This window comes from Scyliorhinus canicula, chromosome 2 (genome assembly GCF_902713615.1).
Source record: "Scyliorhinus canicula chromosome 2, sScyCan1.1, whole genome shotgun sequence".
Classification (NCBI taxonomy): domain Eukaryota; kingdom Metazoa; phylum Chordata; class Chondrichthyes; order Carcharhiniformes; family Scyliorhinidae; genus Scyliorhinus; species Scyliorhinus canicula.
In genome coordinates, this window is record NC_052147.1 from 288375362 (window position 1) to 288394696 (window position 19335).

The 19335-nt window shown below is 51.4% G+C and overlaps 1 protein-coding gene across 1 annotated transcript in view; it reads right to left on the minus strand.

Annotated features, from left to right (window-relative positions):
* The window catches only part of LOC119962345 (unconventional myosin-X-like), a 216056-nt gene that overhangs the window by 17123 nt on the left and 179598 nt on the right, over positions 1 to 19335 (minus strand). Inside the window, exon 17 of the mRNA XM_038790327.1 lies at positions 4775 to 4932. Coding sequence (XP_038646255.1) covers positions 4775 to 4932 — 158 coding nt within the window. The remainder of the gene's footprint in view (positions 1 to 4774; positions 4933 to 19335) is intronic.

Genomic DNA, 19335 nt, shown 5'->3' on the forward strand with positions numbered 1-19335 from the left:
TCAGCGGCCGGCTGATTGTTTCAGTGAGAGAGCAGCTTCCCTCTCTGGATCAAAGTGAGCCGGCCGCTGAAATTGACACTGCCGGCTGCTCTCTCCCTCCAATCAGAAACATTAAAACTTAAAAGTTGGATTGGAGGGAGAGAGCAGCCGGCAGTGTCAATTTCAGCGGCCGGCTGATTTCAGTGAGAGCAGCTTCCTTCTCCGGATCAAAGTGAGCCGGCCGCTGAAATTGACACTGTTTTAATTGGATCCATGATGGGGGTTTTAAATTTATTTAAAAATCTATGCTAGCGCTTCCCATTGTGAGTCTACGGGGGTCTGACCTCTCCCCCCGCCCCCCGTAGACTCACAATGGGAAGCGCTAGCATAGATTTTTAAATAAATTTAAAACCCCCATCATGGATATCCGCGGCTCGGATACAACGCGGGTGGGGGTCTTGGACCCCAACACCCGCGTTATAAAGGGGGACTACTGTATAGACTAAGGTGACTGCTTTGGGAAAGAGAAAGCAAGGTATGGCATTGGCTCTTTCTTTACCATATGACAGTAAAATCCGGAGCAAAGTGCTTTCTGAGCTGGAATTGGAAGAGTTAGACTCAGAAGAAGGTCTGGAGACTCTATTACATTACGTGGATAAGATTTATAAGAAAGGTGACTTGTTAAGTGCGTATGAAGCATGGTCGGATTTTGATAAGTTCCGGAAAATGGAGGATTTATCTATGGAAGACTATATAATGGAATTTGGCAGACTATATAAAAGGCTGCAGAAACACAGGCTGGAATTTCCACAGTCTGTGTTGGCCTTTAAATTACTTGACTGTGCTGGAGTGAGCAACATGGATAGGCTCCTGGTTTTGACAGGAGTTCAGTTTGCGAATAAGGAAACCTTATTTGATCAGATGACAGAAGCTTTACAAACGTTTCTGGGGAAACATTCGATTCCAATGGCTCTGATGACCCAAATAGGTCAGCCTGCTATAAGGCAGAATATAGAAGACACACTATTAACAGGATGGTGAAATCGTATGGCTACAAACAGGTTCCAAGACTACAGAGGGAGATCGGGACCAGGAAAGTATGAAGACAGAAACTCAGTTAGAACCTACAATAGGAGGATGAACCCCAGAAATGCCCGGGGTTTGATAAATCGATGTTTTCAATGTGACTCTCAATACCATTATGCTTTCAACTGCCCAACGCATTGTTATAATAATAGTGTTTGAAGCGACACATGACATGGAAGAGTCAGAAGAGGAAAAAGATAGTGACCAGAAAGAAGGCATTGTCCTATTAACAGGTCGTTTTACACCGGCAAAATGCCTTACGGACAATGGGGGGAATTTGCGAATGACGAGTTTAGGGATATGTGTGAAAAATGTGAATATCACAGTTATGAATACGGCTGCGGAAAGCCCATTTAGTAATGGTGTGTGTGAAAGAAACCACACGATCATACATGATCGAGATGACATGCTCCGGGAAATTTTGGCGGATAGACCAAACTGCAAGTTAAATTCAGCTTTAGCATGGGCGGTACATGCAAAGAATTCATTGCAGATGGTTGGGGGCTATAGTCCTTATCAATTAGTGTTTGGTAGAAACCCTAAAATTCCGTCCATCTTAGATGCCCAGCCTCCAGCTTGGGAAGGGACTACAATTAGCTCTGCCTTTGCTGAACATTTAACTGCATTACATAGCAACACGGTAGCATTGTGGATAGCACAATTGCTTCACAGCTCCAGGGTCCCGGGTTCGATTTCGGCTTGGGTCACTGTCTGTGTGGAGTCTGCACATCCTCCCAGTGTTTGCGTGGGTTTCCTCCGGGTACTCCGGTTTCCTCCCACAGTCCAAAGATGTGCAGGTTGGGTGGATTGGCCATGATAAATTGCCCTTAGTGTCCAAAATTCTATGATCTATGATTAACCTAGGACAAAAGTTTGGCACAACATCGTGGGCCGAAGGACCTGTTCTGTGCTGTATTTCTCTATCTATCTATAGCAATAGAAAGCTGTTTTGGAAGCAGAAGTCTCTGAAAGAATTCGCAGAGCTTTAAGACATAATGTACGGCCATCAGATGCCGTTTTTCAGCAAGGAGACATGGTATACTATAAGAGAGACAATTCTAATGAATGGAAAGGCCCAGGGAAGATCATAGGCATAGATGGCAAAACATTAATTTTGCAACATGGTAATCAAACTGTTAGGGTACATTCATCAAGGATAATGGGTACCGATTACAAATTTTCAAATTTAGACAGAGCAGACAGACATGACGAGGAACCAGAGTCATCTGATACGCATGTGTTACAGAACTATGAGGACCAGTTAACTGATAAACATTGTTTATACAATGAAAGTATAAACATTGGTTGAATGTACAGCATTCAGGGGAGGGAGTCAAGACAATGGATTGGGAAAACGAAGTTCAAAAATGGAGGGCACAGAAACGCAGTGCCAGTTCAGATAGTACATTGGATAGTGAACAGGTTCGCAGGAAAAGGTCGAGAACTATTGAAAGGACATCGCGCTACAGAAGAGAAAGATCAAGCAGTAGCAGTACAGAACGAGATACCAGGCAGGAAAGGGGACGTAGTTTATCAAGATCTCGGAACAGGAGTAAGACTACGAATACTAATAGAAGTAGAAGCCCACATGCACGTGAGATTTTGGTGGCTTCAAATAAATTAGATGAAAAAGTTATCAGAGATGCTAAACAGCAAGAATTGCACAGTTGGAGTGAATTTGGGGAATACACGGAAATACCGGATAGGGGACAAAAAGCTCTATCCCACAGATGGATTTGTACAGAAAAGGTTCTTCCAGATGGAACTTATAAGGCAAAGGCCAGGCTTGTGGCATGGGGATTGGAAGAAAACTTAGAAGATCAGGACTTAAGGGTAGATTTACCTACAGCAGGAAAGGTTATTTTAAAGATCTTCTTGGCTCTATTAGCCACAAAGGCATGGGAATGCAAATCTATAGATATAAAAGCTGCCTTTTTGCAGGGGCATCAGCTCCAGAGAGACATTTTTCTCCGTCCTCCTAAAGAAGCAGCTAACACAGAAGGGGTACTCTGGAAGTTGAACAAATGTGTACATGGATTAAATGATGCATCTAGAGTCTGGTACCTTTCGGTGAGGTCAGTCTTGTTAAAGTTAGGCTGTTGCCAGTTGAAAGCAGATCCTGCAATGTTTTACTGGCACTATAAAGGAAATCTTGCTGATATCTTTATGATGCATGTCGATGATTTTTTGTGGGGTGGGACTAGTGATTTTGAAGCCATTGTAATCTCTGGTTTGAGGAAAGAATTCAGGGTTGGAAGTCAGGCTTCCGGTGCATTTAAATATATTGGGCTGGAAATCGGACAGACTCAGTTAGGGGCAACTTTACGGCAGCAATCTTATTTGGAAAGCATCAGTCCAATAGCAATTAGTCGTGGCCGGGTTTCACAAAAAGACACAATGGCTTCAAAGATAGAAAAAGAGCAACTGCAAAGTTTAATTGGGCAAATTAATTGGTTAGGTAGACAGACTAGACCGGACGTGAGTTTTGATGCCTTAGAGTTGAGTACAAAAATGAATGATCCCAAAGTGGAAGACATAATAAGAGCAAATAAACGTTGGTCAAACTAAAAATGCAGGAGTGTGTTTTGAGGTTCCCTGTTTTAGGTGACATAACATAAGAACATAAGAACTAGGAGCAGGAGTCGGCCATCTGGCCCCTCGAGCCTGCTCCGCCATTCAATTAGATCATGGCTGATCTTTTGTGGACTCAGCTCCACTTTCCGGCCCCGAACACCATAACCCTTAATCCCTTTATTCTTCAAAAAACTATCTATCTTTACCTTAAAAACATGTAATGAAGGAGCCTCAACTGCTTCACTGGGCAAGGCAAATGTGACCTTAGGCACTTGAAACTCATAGTTTATAGTGATGCGTCCTATACAAATTTATGTTATGGGGTTTCAAGCGCGGGAGGTTTTATAATTTTCCTTTTGGGAACAATTGTAAATGTTGCCCTCTTGTGTGGGAAACAAAGAGAATAAGGAGAGTGGTCAAAAGCACTTTGGCTGCTGAGACGTTAAGCCTTGTGGAAGCGGTGGATATGGCCTTGTATATATCTCAGATATTGACAGAAATTTTGGGATTAGGGGATTTGGGTAATATACCTATTGACTGTCACATTGACAATAAATCTCTGTGGGAAAATGTGCACTCTACAAAAAGTGTCAATGAAAAGAGGTTACAGATAGACATCGCAAGTTTAAAGCAGATGTTGGACAGAGGGGAAACTGCAAAAATTAAATGGGTTGACAGTAAATATCAATTGTCAGACTGTTTTACAAAAAGAGGGGCTAGTTCACAGAAACTTTTGGATATTGTTAATGAAGGGCGCCAGTTTCTGTAACTGTTTGTTTTTCTTCTTCCAAAAATGAAAAAAAGGGTGGAAATTGCGTGTGTGTTTCTGAGTTTCTCGTAACTTTATTTCACCCAATTATTTTTTTTCCTCCAAGGAAGGGGAGACTGTTAACTAATGGGTTAAGAGACATGTAATTAGTTGTCTCATTTATGTTAAGCATCCAATAATTGACACTGATATGTAAAGGGGCTTCAAGTGGCCCTTGCATCAGGTGATGTGATGATAAAAGATTTGTGCAAAGTCTGTTGAAGGATATTAAAAGTGTTTGTGGAAAAGCAACAGAACCTTTGACTCTTTATACTACAGCAGCTAAACGTCTAACACTCTGACCCACTGGTGATTGGTTGTCCGTACCTTGATGTCACGAATCAGCTGCTGAGTTGGTGTTTCTATGGGAACCTTGTTGTCAATGACATTCTGAATGGCCGATGTCCAGCGCATTGCCTCATTCAGGAACTTGGTATAAAATCTATATGAGTGCTTCCTGCCGTGGATCACAAAGTGCCAGTAACCTAGAGCCAGCAAAGGGTCAGAAATGAGGACACACTGTTAGAGGGTTGGAGGAGTGGTGGGGACAGGGGGTAGGGGGTGGTGAGAGGGTCATGGATGGGGAGGTACCAATTACAGACTATTACTGCATTAATACTGCACTACACGCTGATACTTCAGGGGTAACATTCCTGGACACACCAATAGCGATGTAGGAGCAGAAGTAGGCCATTCAGCCCATCGTGTCTGCTCTCCCATTCAATGAGATGATGACTGCTCTGATATAATCTTCAGCTCCACTGTCCCGTCTTATCCCCATTACCCTCGACTCTCTCACTGATTAAAAATCTTCTATCTCAGCCTCCAACATACTTATTATTAAGCCCCATAGCGAGTGCGTTTAGTTGCATGTTTCCCGTGCTCACAGCACCGAGAAACACAAAGCTATTCAGCGTCACCCGCCTGAAATAAGGGTCCTCAGCGGGGAACGCACGGCCGAGACCGCGCACAGCTCCGTTTTCTATACTGAGCAGTTCCACTCACTGAGGCACCAGTGTAGCGAGAGATCGGATCGCCATCTCTGAAGCCCAGACGTGACCCCCGACCTCCCCCCCCAAGCCCCAATGTACCATGGGTGGATGGGTGGTTCCCCATTCCAACCCCCCCCCCCCCCCCCCCACCCACCCAGCAGTGCACAATCGCATCCGCACAGAAAATGCCAACCAGGCACCCTGGCAGTGCCAGGCCACCATCCTGCCCAAAGAGCGGGCAGCTGGGAGCCTCCAATCCCCTGGGAGACCCCACGAGTGCCGATCTGATAGGAGCCTGTGCTGAACGGCGCTCGCCCGAGGTCTGCGAGGTGAGGGGGTTAGACCCCAACCCCTCAGGAAACTGCGCATTAGAGTGAGATTAGGGGCTCAATCTCCCCAAAAGGGAACAAATTCCCCCAGCGAGCGCGTTTAGCCGCATGTTTCCCGGCTCCCCGCACACAGCCCCGTTTTGTACAGTGATGGGCTCCACTCCCCCCGAATTCCCCGTGGAGGTGGCCATTTTTAAATGGCGTCCCGATCTGCGAGGCCCCAATATCCACGCGTGGGAACCCCAGCACCATCTTGTTTATCATTCATGGGTGTCGCTGGCTGTGCCAGCATTTATGGCCCATCCCTAATTGCCCTCGAGGGGGCAGTTAAAAGTCAACCACATTGCTGTGGGTCTGGAGTCACATGTAGGCCAGACCGGGTAAGGACAGCAGATTTCCTTCCCTAAAGGACAGTGGCCCAGATGGGTTTTTACGACAATCGGCAATGGTTTCATGGTCATCGTTAGACTTTTAATTCCAGATTTTTATTGAATTCAGATTTCACCGTCTGCAGTAGTGGGATTGGAACCTGGGAACCCAGAACATTACTCTGGGTCTCTGGTTTACTCATTCAGTGACAATATCGTGATATCACCGCCTCCCCACGTGTATGCCAGCTTGGTAGTAAGGTGGCACAGGCAGTGCCAGGGTACCACCCTGCCCAAAGCAATGCCAGGGTACTCCCTGCCCAAAGCAATGCCAGGGTACCACCCTGCCCAAGGCAATGCCAGGGTACTCCCTGCCCAACGCAATGCCAGGGTACCACCCTGCCCAAGGCAGTGCCAGGGTACTCCCTGCCCAAAGCAATGCCAGGGTACTCCCTGCCCAAGGCAGTGCCAGGGTACCACCCTGCCCAAGGCAATGCCAGGGTACCACCCTGCCCAAGGCAGTGCCAGGGTACTCCCTGCCCAAAGCAATGCCAGGGTACTCCCTGCCCAAGGCAATGCCAGGGTACCACCCTGCCCAAGGCAATGCCAGGGTACTCCCTGCCCAAGGCAATGCCAGGGTACTCCCTGCCCAAAGCAATGCCAGGGTACTCCCTGCCCAAGGCAATGCCAGGGTACTCCCTGCCCAAGGCAATGCCAGGGTACTCCCTGCCCAAGGCAGTGCCAGGGTACCACCCTGCCCAAGGCAGTGCCAGGGTACCACCCTGCCCAAGGCAGTGCCAGGGTACCACCCTGCCCAAGGCAGTGCCAGGGTACCACCCTGCCCAAAGCAATGCCAGGGTACTCCCTGCCCAAGGCAATGCCAGGGTACTCCCTGCCCAAGGCAGTGCCAGGGTACTCCCTGCCCAAGGCAATGCCAGGGTACTCCCTGCCCAAAGGACAGGCAGCTGGGGGACATCCAATCCCTGGGAGACCCCCACGAGTGGTCCCCCGTTTGGGTGGACCGGTACCAAACGGCGCTCGCCCACGATCCCCGGGGCAAAGTGATTGAATCCCAAAGCCTCAGTTACCTCGGGAATCTGCACGTTAGAGTCGAGCTTATTGCCTCACTCATCCTACCCAATGTGGGTGGGATTCATCCCGCAACATCTCAGGAGATTGCGTTGATTCTCACGAGGGTGTTGAGAGCGGTGTAGAGCCCTGAAGCCGAGATTCCCGCCTTTCTCTGACTACGCTGTGCCGCAGCGAGCTGATTCCCGCTGCTGATCCCACCCACAATGGGTAAAGGTGCGGCCGGTGAAGGGGCCTGGACGCTGTCATCGGGCGGGACGGTCTCCATGTCGGAGTCGTTGTCGTCGGAATGCCCTGAGGGTGCGTCGGGCACTTCAGCCCAGCAGGAGGCGGTGACGCTGAGCGGTGCCTCGGGCCCTTCCCGAGGTAGTGAGGGGGACCCCGCACGGACCTGGATCTGGGAGCCAGTGGTTCCTGCGTGCGGCACTGCTTATGGCCCAGTTAGCGGCTGGCTTCACGGCCTTGCATCTGGACTGAGCAGAGACGGGACACGTCACCTGGACGACCACGCCAGGGATCCGTGCAGCTCCGTGTGCTGATGGGCGTCTGCCCTGGAGCAATCCGATGGTGGCATGCGGGGTCGTGTGATAGCGAAGGAGGAAAGGAGCGAGTCGCGTCTCCAAGGCCCAGTAGTTGTAGGCTGGGTAATGCAGGGAGGCAGCTGTGTGTTCCAAACTGGAATAGTAATCCAGAGACCCAGGGTAAGCTCTGGAGACCCAGGTTCCAATCCCACCATGGCAGCTGGTGACATTTGAATTCAATAAAACATCTGAAATTAAAAACCCATCTGGGTCACTAATGTCCTTTAGGGAAGGGAATCTGCCGTCCTTACCCGGTCTGGCCTACATGTGACTCCAGACCCACAGCAATGTGACCGAGTGAGACACTCAGTTGAATTAAATCTCTACGGAAACACTAAAGGAATGAAGCCGGACGGACCACCCGGAATCGACCCAGGCACCAGAAACGGCAACGGCAAACCCAGCCCTGCCCCCCAACCCTGCCCCCCAGCCCTGCCCCCCAGCCCCCCAGCCCTGCCCCCCAGCCCTGCCCCCCAGCCCCCCAGCCCTGCCCCCCAGCCCTGCCCCCCAGCCCTGCCCCCCAGCCCTGCCCCCCAGCCCCCCAGCCCTGCCCCCCAGCCCTGCCCCCCAGCCCTGCCCCCCAACCCTGCCCCCCAGCCCTGCCCCCCAACCCTGCCCCCCAGCCCTGCCCCCCAGCCCTGCCCCCCAGCCCTGCCCCCCAGCCCTGCCCCCCAGCCCTGCCCCCTAGCCCTGCCCCCCAGCCCCCCAGCCCTGCCCCCCAGCCCTGCCCCCCAGCCCTGCCCCCTAGCCCTGCCCCCCAGCCCCCCAGCCCTGCCCCCCAGCCCTGCCCCCCAGCCCTGCCCACCCTGCAACAACCTCCTTACTAACATCTGGGGGCTTGTGCCAAAGTTGGGAAGGCTGTCCCACAGACTGGTCAAGCCTGACATAGTCACACTCTCAGAATCAAACCTTACAGACAATGTCCCAGACCCACAATCCCCATCCCTGGGTATGTTCTGCCAGTGGGAAAATCATACCCAGGAATAGTGATGGTCGTGCCTGACACTGGCACGACTGACCCAGCTGAGGTGGCGGCACAGTGGCATCAAGTCGGGAATTGCCTGGGGAGTCCTCAACGTCAACTTTGGACCTCTTGAAGTCTCATGGCCCCAGCCAGACATGGGCAAGGAAACCTCCTGCTGATTACCACGTACCTGCCACCATCAGCTGATGAATCAGTTACTCTTCAATGTTGGACACCACTTGGAGGAAGCACTGAGGGTGGCAAGGGCACAGAATATACTCTGGGTGGGGACTTCAATATCCATCACCAAGAGTGGCTGGGTACCACCACAGAGCGAGCTGGCTGGATCCTAAAGGACAATAGCTGCCAGACTGGGACTGCAACAGGTGGTGAGGAACCAGCCAGAGGGAAAAACATACTTGACCTCATCCTCACCAACCTGCCTGCTGCAGATGTATCTGTCCATGACAGTATTGTGGGGACAAAGTCCCGTCTTCACATTGAGGATACCCTCCATCGTGTTGTGTGGCACTACCACCGTGCTAAATGGGATAGACTTCAAACAGATCCAGCAACTCCAGACTGGGCATCCAGCAGGCGATGGGCCATCAGCAGCAGCAGAATTATACTGGGGCTGTTTAGCACAGGGCTAAATCGCTGGCTTTTAAAGCAGACCAAGCAGGCCAGCAGCACGGTTCGATTCCCGTAACAGCCTCCCCGAACAGGCGCCGGAATGTGGCGACTAGGGGCTTTTCACAGTAACTTCATTGAAGCCTACTCCTGACAATAAGCGATTTTCATTTCATTTTCATTTCATTTTCATATCCAACCACAATCTGCAACCTCATGGTCTGGCCTCTCCCCCACTGTACCATTACCGCCCAGCCAGGGGATCAACCCTGGTTCAATGCAGAGAGCAGGAGAGCGTGTCAGGAGCAACACCAGGCAGACCGAACAATGAGGTGTCAGCCTGGTGAAGATCCAACACAGGACTGCCTGTGTGTTAAACAGGATAAGCAGCAAGTAATGCTGGTAATGCAGAGGCTGGTTTAGCACAATGAGCTAAACAGCTGACTTGTAATGCAGAACAAGGCCAGCAGCGTGGGTTCAATTCCCGTACTGGCGACCCCGAACAGGCGCCAGAATGTGGCGACTAGGGACTTTTCACAGTAACTTCATTGCATTGAAGCCTACTCGTGACAATAAGCGATTATTATTATTAATAGACAGAGCGAAGCGATTCCACAACAAACACATCAGATCGAAGCTCTGCAGTCCTCCCACATCCAGCCGTGAATGGTGGCCGACAATTAAACTACTCACTGGAGGAGGAGGCTCCACAAATATCCCCATCCTCAATGATGGAGGAGCCCAGCACATCTGTGCTAAAGACAAGGCTGAGGCATTGGCAACAATCTTCAGCCAGAAGGGCCGAGTGGGGGGCAGCATGTGGCGTAGTGGTTAGCACTGGGACTGCAGCACTGAGGACCCGGATTCTAATCCCGGCTCTGGGTCACTGTCCGTGTGGAGTTTGCACATTCTCCCCCTGTCTGCGTGGGTTTCACCCCCACAACCCAAAGATGTGCAGAGTAGGTGGGTTGGCCACGGGAAAGTGCCCCTTAATTGGAAAAAATAAATAAATAAATAATTGGGTGCTCTAAATTTATTTTTAAAAAAGAAGTGTCGAGTGGATGATCCAACTCATTGATTAAAGAAAATATTGATTCAATACTGATAAAGATATAAGTACAGATGATTGTGGAATTTGGATGGGTCAAGTAAGAAACATGAAGGGGCCAGAAACATTTGAAGAGGTGGTATACAGTCCACCAAACTGCCACGGTAATGTTGGGAACAGCATTTGACAGAAAATCAGAGACGGATGTGTTAAAGGAACATCTGTGATTATGGGTAACTCTAATCTGCGTATAGATTGGGTGAGTCAAATTAGTCACAATGCAATAGAGGAGGAATTTCTGGAGTGTGTACGGGATGGTTTTCTGAATCAGTGTGTTGAGGAACCAACAAGGGATCAGGCCACGTTGGACTGGGTGTTGTGCAATGAGAGAGGATTAGTTGGCAATCTGGTTGTGAGAGAGCCCTTGGGGATGAGTGACCATAATGTGGTAGAATTCTTTATCAAGGTGGATAGTGAGGGAGTTGATTCTGAGACCAGGGTCCTGAATCTCAATAAAGGGAACTATGATGGTATGAGGCATGAGCTGGCTATGACAGACTGGGAAACATTACTGAAAGGAAGGACAGTGGACAGACAGTGGCAGCATTCAAGGAACGGAGAGGTGATCTCCAAAAGTTGTTAATTCCTATTCCTATTCAAGAGCAGAAAGGGAACTGTGGCCAAACCATGGCTTACAAGGAAAATTAGAGATAGTATTAGATTCAAAGATGAGGCATACAAATTAGCAAGAAAAAGCAATCGAGCTGAGGATTGGGAAGTTTAAAATTCAGCAAAGGCAGACCAAGGGATTGATTAAGAAGGGGAAATACAATATGAAAGTAAACTGACTGTAAAAGTTTCTATAGGTATGTAAAGAGAAAAAGATTAATAAAAACTAATGCAGGTCCCTTTATAGTCAGAAACGGGGGAATTCATAACTGGGAACAAAGAAATGGCCGAGGAACTAAATTCCTACTTTGCTTCTGTCTTCACAGAGGAAGACAGGAATAATGAACCGGAGGGTCTGAGAAACACAAGTTTCAGTGAGGACCTGAAGGAGATTAGTGTTAGTAAAGAAATGGTTTGGGAGAAATTAATGGGATTGAAGGTGGACAAATCTCCAGGGCTGGATAATCTCCATCCCAGAGTACTTAAGGAAGTGGCCCCAGAAATAGTAGATCCATTGGTGATCATTTTCCAAAGTTCTTTGGACTCTGTAATGGTTCCTACAGATTGGAGGGTAGCGAATGTAACCCCGTTATTCAAAAAGGGAGGGAGAGAGAAAACAGGGAACGGTAGACCAGTGAGCATAACGTCGGTAGTGGGGACGTTGTTGGAGTCCATTATCAAGGATTTCGGACAGATTCGACTTCCGGGCGGCGAGCGAGGAGGTCGCAGGGAGAGGGGCTCCCGCAAGCGCCAGACAAGGACAACCCCCCCCCCCCCCCCGACAGGCCGGACGGCGGAGGAGGAGAAGCGGCAGCGGAGGAGGAGCGGGCGGCGGAGAGGCGGAAGGCGGCGGCGGAGAGGCGGCGGGTCCAACCCCTCTCCCTCCCCCCCCCCCCCCACGCGGGCCGGGAACGGTGCGGCAGCGGCGGGCCCTCTTCTCTCACCCCCCCCCCCCCCAGACGCGGGCCGGGAACGGTGCGGCGGCGGCGGGCCCTCTTCTCTCTCCCCCCCCCTCCCCAACCAGCAGCGGGGACACCCCCCCCCACCAACCAGCAGCGGGGACACCCCCCCCCCAACCAGCAGCGGGGACACCCCCCCCCCAACCAGCAGCGGGGACACCCCCCCCCAACCAGCAGCGGGGACACCCCCCCCCCCCACAACCAGCAGCGGGGACACCCCCCCCCCAACCAGCAGCGGGGACACACCCCCCCCCCCCCCCCAACCAGCAGCGGGGACACCCCCCCCCCCCCCCAACCAGCAGCGGGGACACCCCCCCCCCCCCTCTCCTCTACCGGCAGCGACCACCGGCCCACTCGCCCCTCCCCCCCCCCAACTGCAGTGACCACCACGTGGCAAGGACAAAGGGACTCTCTCTCTCTCTCTCCTGGGCGAGTGGGGAGAGAAAACAAAAGGAAAAAGAGACTTATATTTCTGTTCTTTTTAAAAAAAAAACCCAAAAGAAAACTGGTAAAGAGAAAAGGGGTAAAATAAAGGGGTAAAGGAAAGAAGGGGGGAAATAAATTTTTAATAAAAAAAAATATATATATATTTTTATATATATATATATATATATAATAATAAATAAAATTAAAATAGGGTGCGGAAAAGGGGGGAAAAGAAGAACAAGGAGAGAAGAAACGATGAAGGGGAAGGGGGAGAAAAAAATGCCAGAAGGGAGGCAAGAGAAAGGGGGCACCGGAAGTAGACGGGGCAAAGGGCAAACCAGCTTGGGCGAACGAGTCAACACGCGAAGCAGCGGGAAGGATGTATCGCCGCATCCAAAAGAGCTGGACGGGCGGGCAACCTCTCCCCTGGGGTTAGAGGGGGGCGTGAATTGGAAGGAAGCCTTTGCCGAGGTGGTGAGGGAGCAGCTGCAGGCAATCAAGGCAGAGTTAAAAGCAGACGCAGAGGCCGCAGCACAGGCAGCAGTGACCAGGGCCATGTCAGGGGTGCAGCAGGTTCTGACCAGATTGGAGGAGAAAGTGGATGCCCAAGGGAAGATACTGGAAGCCCAGGGGGCAACCATTAAAGAGCTGGAGAAGGCAGCGACTGACGTGAGCGACCGGGTCATATCCCTGGAGAGGGGAATGGTGAAACTGAGTGCAACACAGGGGAGCCTGAAGGGCAGGGTAGACGACCAGGAGATCAGCTCGAGAAGGCAAAATATTAGGATAGTGGGCCTGCCAGAGGGGATCGAGGGTAGAAATCCCACAACATTCGTGGCTGCGATGCTGGGCTCCTTAGTGGGGCGGGAAACGTTTCCCACCCCACCGGAAATGGACAGAGCTCATCGGTCACTGCGCCCGAAGCCCAAGGAAGGGGAAAAACCGAGAGCAGTTATAGCCAAACTGCACCGGTACCGGGATAGGGAGACAATCCTGCGCTGGGCCAAGGAGAATAGAGCCTGCAATTGGGACGGGCACGCCATCCGAATCTACGAGGATCTTGGAGCGGACATAGCTAAGAGACGGGCGGAGTTCAACAGAGCGAAAGCAGCTCTCTATAAGAACAAAGTGCGTTTTGATATGCTGTACCCAGCGAAACTCTGGGTCACATACCAACACAAGGAATATTTCTTTACAGCCCCTGCCGAGGCGAATAGATTCGTTGAGGAGCACGGGCTGGAAAAACGCCATGGGAAGTAGGGACGAGGGGCCCATGGCAAGGAGATACGTCATGCCGACGGGGGGGTGGGGAGGGGCGAGGCAAAGCCAGCCCCCTCCCCCCTGGCAGGAACACCCAGAACGAAAAACAACCCAATGCCCAAGGGCCCGCTCCAGGTGGGAGGCCAGGCCCCGGCACGAGGGAACGGGAGTACTGGAGAGGGGAGAGGGGAAGCGGGACAGCAACCTCCGAGAGGGGAGCCACCGTGCTAGCAGGAAAGCTAGCGACGGGGGCGCGCAACAGAGCAGGGCCGCAGCGCACCCCCAACAGGGGGGAAGGCGCCAGGCAGGGGAGGGGGGGGATCACCCATCAAAGGTGGGAGAGCAAATGGGGACAGGAATGGGGGAGAGAGGGGCAATGGAGGGGTATACAGGGGAGGGGGGAAAAGGGATAGAGCGGGGGGGGGGGGGGGGCACTCGGGGGGCGAGAGACCAGGGAGGGGAAATGCAGGGACGAAGGGACAAAAGAGGCCAGAAAGGGAATAGGGCCACAAAGTGCCACGGACAAGGGCTCGAAACAGGGAACCGCTGCAAGCACCCACCCAGTACGGTCTGTGGGTGAAGGGGCCCCCCGGAGTGCAGGGGACTACCCGCGTGGCGGACACACAGTGGACGGCCATGGCGGGTGTCCCCGGGACAAGGGGGAACCCCGGAGCGCAGGGACCCTACCGCATGGGGAGAGCAGTGATAGTGGACATCCTGGACGGCCCCCTAACAAAGGGAAACCCCAGAGGGCAGGGGCGCGTCCACCGGACAAATATGGTTAACCCCACAGGAGCAAGGGGGCAGAAGCCCCCCACCAGAATAGTCACCTGGAACGTAAGGGGACTTAACGGCCCAGTGAAGAGATCTAGAGTCCTCACCCACCTTAGGAACATGAGGGCCGACATAGTCTTCCTCCAAGAGACGCACCTGAGGGAGCAGGACCAACTGCGGGTAAGAAAGGGCTGGGTGGGACAAACCTATCATTCCTGTTATGGGGCAAGGGCCAGGGGGGTGGCGATCCTGATTGGCAAGAGGACAATGTTTAGGGCGACAAAGACGGTTACGGACCCAGGGGGACGGTATGTCATGGTCAGCGGGGCCCTGGATGGGGCGCCGGTAGTTCTAGTTAACGTGTACGCGCCCAACTGGGACGACACGAGCTTCATCCAAAAGACCATGGCAGAAATCCCGGACATAGCGACGCACCGACTAATCATGGGGGGGGGACTTCAACTGTGTACAGGACCCAACGACGGACAGATCAAACTCCAGAACGGGGAAAACCTCAAACATGGCAAGGGAACTCAGCCACTATATGGAGCAGATGGGAGCAGTAGACCCCTGGAGATTCGCCCACCCGGGGGAGAAAGAATTCTCTTTCTTCTCCCCAGTACACAATGTGTACACCAGAATTGACTTCTTTGTGGTGGGGAAAACGGTGCTTCCAGGGATAGACAAGGTGGAATATTCCGCAATTGTGATATCAGACCACGCCCCACACTACATGGACGTGCGGCTGGAGACGGGAAGGGCCCAGCGCCCCACATGGAGGCTGGACGGTGCCTTACTAGCTGACAAGGCCTTCAGCGAAAGGATAGCGCGGGCCATAGCGGAGTACACAGAGAACAACCAAAACGGGGAGGTCTCATCCTCCACGTTCTGGGAAGCGCTTAAGGCCGTACTAAGAGGGGAAATCATTGCCTACAAAGCGCAAAGAGATAGGGAGGAAAGGGTGGCTAGGCAGAAGCTGGTCGACTCCATACTGGAGGTAGACCGTAAATACTCCGAGGCCCCGACCGTAGAGCTCCTGGCGGAGAGAAAAGAATTACAAAGGAACTTTGACCTGCTCTCCACCAGGAAAGCAGTACACCAACTCCGCCAGGCACGCGGGGCCCTGTACGAACACGGAGACAAAGCCAGCCTCCTGTTGGCACACCAGCTGAGAAAGCAGGCAGCCAGCAGGGAAATTGCGCAAATCAGAGATACCAGAGGCACGTGGGAAACAGAACCAGAGAGGATTAACAAAACCTTCAAGGCCTTCTACCAAGAGCTATACACCTCGGAGCCCCCAACGGGGAAGGCTGGGATGAACCGGTTTCTTGATGGACTGGACATACCAGTTGTGGGAGAGGGCAGAAAACGGGATCTGGAAGCACCACTAGCACTGGGAGAGATCATGGAGAGCATTAGCTCCATGCAGACGGGGAAGGCACCGGGACCGGACGGATTCCCGGCGGACTTCTACAGAAAATTCGCGACAGCGCTGGCCCCGCACCTGCGGGAGATGTTCACAGACTCGCTAGCTAGGGGCACACTGCCACCCACGTTAGCACAGGCCTCAATCTCGCTGATACCTAAGAAAGACAAAGACCCAACGGAATGTGGGTCATACAGACCCATATCTCTGCTGAACGCAGACGCCAAAATACTGGCCAAAATCCTAGCCAAAAGGCTAGAAGACTGTGTACCTGAGGTGGTCACAGAGGACCAGACGGGCTTTGTCAAAGGTAGACAACTTACCGCGAACATCAGGCGCCTGCTGAACGTGATAATGACCCCCTCCGGGGAGAGAACACAAGAGGTGATCGTCTCCCTGGACGCAGAAAAGGCCTTCGACAGAGTCGAATGGAAATACCTCATAGACCATAAGACCATAAGACCATAAGACATAGGAGTAGAAGTAAGGCCATTCGGCCCATCGAGTCCACTCCGCCATTCAATCATGGCTGATGGGCATTTCAACTCCACCTACCAGCATTCTCCCCGTAGCCCTTAATTCCTCGCGACATCAGGAATTTATCTATCTCTGCCTTGAAGCCATTTAGCGTCCCAGCCTCCACTGCACTCTGCGGCAATGAATTCCACAGGCCCACCACTCTCTGGCTGAAGAAATGTCTCCGCATTTCTGTTCTGAATTTACCCCCTCTAATTCTAAGGCTGTGCCCACGGGTCCTCGTCTCCTCGCCTAACGGAAACAGTTTCTTTGCGTCCACCCTTTCTAAGCCATGTATTAGACTGTGTACCTGAGGTGGTCACAGAGGACCAGACGGGCTTTGTCAAAGGTAGACAACTTACCGCGAACATCAGGCGCCTGCTGAACGTGATAATGACCCCCTCCGGGGAGAGAACTGGAGCGGTTCGGGCTTGGAACAGGGTTCACCGCGTGGGTAAAGCTCCTATACAACGCCCCCATGGCGAGTGTACGGACCAACAATACCAATGTACAAAGTGTGCAGGAGGGTTTCCTGACACAATATGTTGACAGGCCAACAAGAGGCGAGGCCACATTGGATTTGGTTTTGGGTAATGAACCAGGCCAGGTGTTAGATCTGGAGGTAGGTGAGCACTTTGGAAACAGTGACCACAATTCGGTGACCTTTACGTTAGTGATGGAAAGGGATAAGTATACCCCGCAGGGCAAGAGTTATAGCTGGGGGAAGGGCAATTATGATGCCATTAGACATGACTTAGGATGTGTTGGTTGGAGAAGTAGGCTGCAAGGGTTGGGCACACTGGATATGTGGAGCTTGTTCAAGGAACAGCTATTGCATGTTCTTGATAAGTACGTACCAGTCAGGCAGGGAGGAAGGGGTCGAGCGAGGGAACCGTGGTTTACCAAAGAAGTGGAATCTCTTGTTAAGAGGAAGAAGGAGGCCTATGTGAAGATGAGGCATGAAGTTTCAGTTGGGGCGTCTGATAGTTACAAGGAAGTGAGGAAGGATCTAAAGAGAGAGCTGAGACGAGCAAGGAGGGGACATGAGAAGTCTTTGGCAGGTAGGATCAAGGAAAACCCAAAAGCTTTCTATAGGTATGTCAGGAATAAAAGAATGACTAGGGTAAGAGTAGGGCCAGTCAAGGACAGTGGTGGGAAGTTGTGTGTGGAGGCTGAGGAGATAAGCGAGATACTAAATGAATACTTTTCGTCAGTATTCACTCAAGAAAAAGATAATATTGTGGAGGAGAATGCTGAGACCCAGGCTATTAGAATAGATGGCATTGAGGTGCGTAGGGAAGAAGTGTTGGCAATTCTGGACAAGGTGAAAATAGATAAGTCCCCGGGGCCGGATGGGATTTATCCTAGGATTCTCTGGGAAGCCAGGGAAGAGATTGCTGAGCCTTTGGCTTTGATTTTTAAGTCATCATTGGCTACAGGAATAGTGCCAGAGGACTGGAGGATAGCAAATGTGGTCCCTTTGTTCAAGAAGGGGAGTAGAGATAACCCCGGTAACTATAGGCCGGTGAGCCTAACGTCTGTGGTGGGTAAGGTCTTGGAGAGGATTATAAAAGATACGATTTATAATCATCTAGATAGGAATAATATGATTAGGGATAGTCAGCATGGTTTTGTGAAGGGTAGGTCATGCCTCACAAACCTTATCGAGTTCTTTGAGAAGGTGACTGAACAGGTAGACGAGGGTAGAGCAGTTGATGTGGTGTATATGGATTTCAGTAAAGCGTTTGATAAGGTTCCCCACGGTCGGCTATTGCAGAAAATACGGAGGCTGGGGATTGAGGGTGATTTAGAGATGTGGATCAGAAATTGGCTAGTTGAAAGAAGACAGAGGGTGGTAGTTGATGGGAAATGTTCAGAATGGAGTTCAGTTACGAGTGGCGTACCACAAGGATCTGTTCTGGGGCCGTTGCTGTTTGTCATTTTTATAAATGACCTAGAGGAGGGCGCAGAAGGATGGGTGAGTAAATTTGCAGACGACACTAAAGTCGGTGGAGTTGTAGACAGTGCGGAAGGATGTTGCAGGTTACAGAGGGACATAGATAAGCTGCAGAGCTGGGCTGAGAGGTGGCAAATGGAGTTTAATGTGGAGAAGTGTGAGGTGATTCACTTTGGAAAGAATAACAGGAATGCGGAATATTTGGCTAATGGTAAAATTCTTGGTAGTGTGGATGAGCAGAGGGATCTCGGTGTCCATGTACATAGATCCCTGAAAGTTGCCACCCAGGTTGATAGGGTTGTGAAGAAGGCCTATGGTGTGTTGGCCTTTATTGGTAGAGGGATTGAGTTCCGGAGCCATGAGGTCATGTTGCAGTTGTACAAAACTCTAGTACGGCCGCATTTGGAGTATTGCGTACAGTTCTGGTCGCCTCATTATAGGAAGGACGTGGAAGCCTTGGAACGGGTGCAGAGGAGATTTACCAGGATGTTGCCTGGTATGGAGGGAAAATCTTATGAGGAAAGGCTGATGGACTTGAGGTTGTTTTCGTTAGAGAGAAGAAGGTTAAGAGGTGACTTAATAGAGGCATACAAAATGATCAGAGGGTTAGATAGGGTGGACAGTGAGAGCCTTCTCCCGCGGCTGGAGGTGGCTAGCACGAGGGGACATAGCCTTAAATTGAGGGGTAATAGATATAGGACAGAGGTCAGAGGTGGGTTTTTTACGCAAAGAGTGGTGAGGCCGTGGAATGCCCTACCTGCAACAGTAGTGAACTCGCCAACATTGAGGGCATTTAAAAGTTTATTGGATAAGCATATGGATGATAAGGGCATAGTGTAGGTTAGATGGCCTTTAGTCTTTTTCCATGTCGGTGCAACATCGAGGGCCGAAGGGCCTGTA